This window comes from Seriola aureovittata, chromosome 14 (assembly GCF_021018895.1).
Source record: "Seriola aureovittata isolate HTS-2021-v1 ecotype China chromosome 14, ASM2101889v1, whole genome shotgun sequence".
NCBI lineage: Eukaryota > Metazoa > Chordata > Actinopteri > Carangiformes > Carangidae > Seriola > Seriola aureovittata.
The window spans coordinates 26,297,521-26,302,500 of NC_079377.1; the positions used below are offsets into that span (position 1 = coordinate 26,297,521).

Sequence of the window (4,980 nt, forward strand, 5' to 3'; positions counted from 1 at the left end):
AAGTTGAATTCACTTGATATTTAAAAAGTTTAAATGAATGAGAATAGATGAGTTGATTCTACTAAATGTTTTACAGTGTAGTTAGAGCCCTGTTGTTTGTAAAGTACAACTAAAGTACAAACTGAATTAATTTTCATCAATTTTGCTGAAACGTATAAATGAAAAATATGGAAAACCTTTATCGACATGTGGTCTTATTTTGAATGTTGGAACCGGAAGTTTAATTTGTACCAATGCTAGCGGGCTCAACGCCGTTTTAAAGTGTCTTAAATGTTCTAAAAATGCGTCAAATAAAACAGAAATGTACAAATAGTCTTCACTACTGGCAGATCTGTCTCCATGTGAGCAGTTTGTGTGATAGCTTCACTGACAGTTGAGTTTGAACACGTTAGTAAACGATGTTAACGTGCTAACGGTTAGCTAACGGTTAGCTAACGGTTAGCTAACCTTATTTCAGTTAGGAACAGGCTCGTGTCAGTTTGTGCTCGGTATAAATACACGCAGCTGCACGTGCAGGACGGTCACGCTCGCCGCGGTGTACTTTAACAGGAAGGGGCGGCGGGAAGGAGGAGCCGCTGCTGCGGTACAACTTTAAGTTTCCCCGCTGCATTTCCTCGTCTTCCCCCTCACTGTCCTGCCCTGATCCGGCTCACACTTCTCTGCGGGACGGTAAACTAACAGAAAGCCCCCAAGATGTACCGGTATATCGGAGAGCTACTCACCCGGGGAGCGGGCAGTGTCCTGGCCTCGGGCTGCTCCGCCGCCGCTGCCGCCGCTGACTCGTCTCTCCCGGCTTCCGCGTCCCTGCTGCGGTACCGCAGCTACAGCCAGGCCGTGGACCGGGACGACGACCCCAACTTCTTCACCATGGTGGAGGGCTTCTTCGACCAGGGAGCCGCTATCGTGGAGGACAAGCTGGTGGAGGACCTGAAGACCCGGGAGAGCCCCGAGCAGAAGAGGAAGAAGGTCCGCGGGATCCTGCGGATCATCAAGCCGTGTAACCACGTCCTGAGCGTCAGCTTCCCCATCAAGAGGGACAGCGGGGAGTGGGAGGTGATAGAGGGCTACCGGGCTCAGCACAGCCAGCACCGGACGCCCTGCAAGGGAGGTGAGACCCGCACCTGGACCCGGATATCACAACAGTAGTTGGTCCTTTATAACACTATCACAGCAGCATGTAAGACTTTAAAGTGACCGTTTAAACCAGATATTATTTCATGATGATGATGATGATGATGATTGTTATAGATGATCATTTATAAGATAAGCTCACTGTCAGAGGTTAACACTCTTACACACAGGTAGATAATAACAACACTGAAGTGTCAGTGACATGTAAACATACACTAATAGAATATGTGAGCCCATTGTTCAAAATAAGGTGGATTTGTTTGTGTGAAGAGGGGGTGGGGGGGCAGTCAGACTCCTGAGCTTCAGGCTGTAGGTCCTGGACAGGTTTACTGAACAGGTGGAGCTGCTCATTCAGTATAATAATCAGTTCACAATAATCTGCTGGATATTAACCCACCAAGCTCAAAGTGCTGGATCTGCCCAGAGTAAATGCAGAACAACACTGGTATTAATCTGAGCGTCTGCATGGTGATGATCTGATCAGCCTTTTAACATTATAACTGTCATTTATCTGCTTTTAAAAGTAAAAACACTGAAGTAAAAGATCAGAATGTAAATGATGTTGAAGCATCAGCAGTCACAGTGTGCACAGAGCAGACCTCCTTTAGAGAGCTGTACTGAAGGTTTACACAATAAAAGTAAAGTGAGGACGCTTTCAAAATAAAACCATGAACAGTTTTTATTTCTCAGTGAAGTCCGATCAGGGTTTGCTGTGATTATTGGATTATTATGTAAATATCATAGAGTTGATGTGTTTTAATGAGACCGTAACACTAATTACTTCCTGGTTTCCAACAGAAGACCCGACCTGACTGGACAATACTTCATGTTATACTTCATGTTATACTTCATGTTATACTTCATGTTATACTTCATGTTATCATACGTCATCATCAGCTGAAACTCTGTTAAAACAATAATTTAACAATTTAATTCAATGCTGTATTAACCACTAATATGAAATGCATCAATCCACATTGTGACATCACCTCACAGTGTCATCATCATCATCATCATCATCATCATCATCATCATCATCATCATCATCATCATCATCACTTTTCTATCAGCTTGACTTTGTTGGTTTGATGGAATCTTTGAATAAAGCGAGAAACAAATTATTTTATTAATATTAATAAAAATAATAATTAACTTTATTTATAGAAAACTTTTCATACAAGAGCTGAAGCTCAAAGACCTTTACAATAAAAAAATCTGATAGTTTAAACAAACAAGGGCAGACTGATGGACAATGAAAACAGACAATAGAAAGACAGTAGATGATAAAATATGTAAAATAAAAATAGAAACCAGTGAGGACAGTAAAATATGAGAGAATTCATTAAAAGTTAAACAGGTTTAATCTCTTACAGCTCAGAGTTTCAGTTTTGGATCACAGTTAAAAAAAAAAAAAACTGCAGTTGTGTGTGTGTGATTGTGTGTGATTGTGTGTGTGAGATTGTGTGTGTGTGATTGTGTGTGTGTGATTGTGTGTGTGAGATTGTGTGTGTGTGATTGTGTAACACATACAATTCTGTGCATGTTGGACGGAGCGTCAGGCAGTTTGAATGTGGTTGAAGGTGGAGAGGTTTCCTCCCCTGACAGGAATGCTGAGAGTCCAGTGTGTGTGTGTGTGTGTGTGTGTGTGTGTGTTTTTTCATCACACGTGCTGCAGTCTGAACACACACACACACACACACACAAACACACACACACACACACACACACAGAGGAGTCTGGTAGACACAACAACCTCTCTTTAACCTCTTGGTTTATTAGAATTTGTTCTGTATTTACATTCAAATAAAAACTAGAGGTGAGGAGATCAAAGATTAAAGAAAGTCGACGTCAGGAATCTGAAAGATCCAAGAATATTTCCGTGTTTGATAAAATGATGTTTCACTTCCGGTTCAGTCTCACACCACGACCCCAACATAAAGCCTGACTTTACAACAGCTGAAACAATGAGAATAAACTCAGAGCTGTACATCACATGACAAGCTGCTGCTGCTGCAGAGCGATAATACATCACAGCCTGATGCTCATTAACATCAGTTCCTGTTGTTGGTTTGTTCGTTCATTAGCAGGATGTTTTAAAAACAGGAACAGACTGAAGGTTTTCTCCTGAGTGTAGAACTGATCCACAGGCAGAGAGATGTTCGCATGAACATATTAACATGTTGAGAGGCTGCTGAGTCTTATCTGAACTGGGATCCTCGACAGCAGTGACAGGAAATATTCCAGGAAACTTTCAGGAAGCAGCTCAGATCCAGATTCCAGACCAGTTCATCCATCAGACTCTGACTGACTGATAGAGGTCTGAGCTGGTGCTACACCTCTGATTTACACCATGAAACTGAAGCTCCTGCTCAGGGTTGGTGAGGTGTTCTTATTCCTCTACGTCAGCGTCAGTCAGAGCTTCCTGAGGCTTGATAATAATTTAATGTTGATTAAAAATGTATGTGACTCTGAAATAAGTGCTGCAGCTTTCTGAATCCAGACCAGCTCATTGTGACTGATCCAGATCCTGAACCAGGTCCTGGACTGTGTGGGAGGAGGTCTGTGACTGAGTCCATGCGAAAAATCAGTCAAGCCGTTAGTGTGTTAGGGATCCACTGATGTGGTTTGTCAGGGCCGGTTCAGATACTGATTATTAGTAATCAAAGAGACTGATTACTGATCTTTGGAAGCAACATCCCCAGGTCTACTGCGACTGGCGACTGTCTAATGAGGACTGGCGCTGTGGCGTCCAGGTGTCTCTATAAAATAGAGACAAAAAAGTCCACGTCGTTGATATCAGTGAAGGTAAATGACAAACAGCTGTATAATGTGACACAGCTCCACAATGATCATCAACATCTGTCTGAAACAGTTTTAATACAAACAAAGATTAAAACCTTCATGACGGAGGATTCACTGCAGGACTGTATCACAAACAGCCGCTCCTCTCTAACCTGTACAACACGGATGTGTTTTCACTGTCCAGCTGATCCTGTACAACCAGTTACATGTTAAAACTAGAACCACCTCCTCCTCCACTCAGACTGGTTCCAGGTAGCTTCCTGTTTATCCACAGTCAGAGGAAATATTAACTGTGTGTGTGAAGTCTTGAGTAATGGCTAAAAAGTGTTTTGTGAGGTAACACTGACACTGACCTTTGACCTTTGACCACCAAAATCTAATCAGTTCATCGTTGAGTCCAGGTGAATGTTTGTTGAATGTGAAGTCACTGAGATAGTGTCCACGACAACGAGACAGACAACCTGAAAACAAGATGTCCGACTCTGACTGTTGCCATGTGGAGGAATAATAAAGATATTCAAATACATGAAAATAAAACCAGGAGTTTGTCCAGTGAGCAGCAGCTGGAGGAAGGAGCTGCTCCATGACTATATATTATATATGTCACAAAGTGAAGTGTCCTCGTCCTCTGGTCTCTGTGGTTGTGGTTGTTGTTGTGGTTGTTATGGTGGTTGTTGTGGTGGTGGTTGTTGTTGTTGTGGTTGTTATTATGGTTGTTGTTGTTGTGGTGGTTGTTATGGTGGTTGTTGTGGTGGTGGTTGTTGTGGTTGTTGTTGTTGTGGTTGTTATGGTGGTTGTTATGGTGGTTGTTGTGGTGGTGTTGTGGTGGTTGTTGTGGTTGTTGTGGTGGTTGTTGTGGTGGTGGTTGTGGTGGTGGTTGTGGTGGTTGTGGTGGTTGTTATGGTGGTGGTTGTGGTGGTTGTTATGGTGGTGGATGTGGTGGTTGTTATGGTGGTGGTTTTGGTGGTTGTTATGGTGGTGGTTTTGGTGGTTGTTATGGTGGTTGTTATGGTGGTGGTTGTTATGGTGGTGGTTTTGGTGGTTGTT

The 4,980-nt window shown here is 42.9% G+C and overlaps 1 protein-coding gene across 9 annotated transcripts in view; it reads left to right on the forward strand.

Annotated features, from left to right (window-relative positions):
* Positions 1–472: 472 nt before the first annotated feature.
* Positions 473–4,980, forward strand: part of glud1a (glutamate dehydrogenase 1a) — a 17,628-nt gene continuing 13,120 nt past the window's right edge. For all 9 annotated transcript variants that reach the window (XM_056394998.1, XM_056394999.1, XM_056394997.1 and 6 more), the window contains exon 1: positions 473–1,108. In XM_056394998.1, coding sequence (XP_056250973.1) covers positions 694–1,108 — 415 coding nt within the window. In that variant the 5' untranslated portion in view covers positions 473–693. The remainder of the gene's footprint in view (positions 1,109–4,980) is intronic.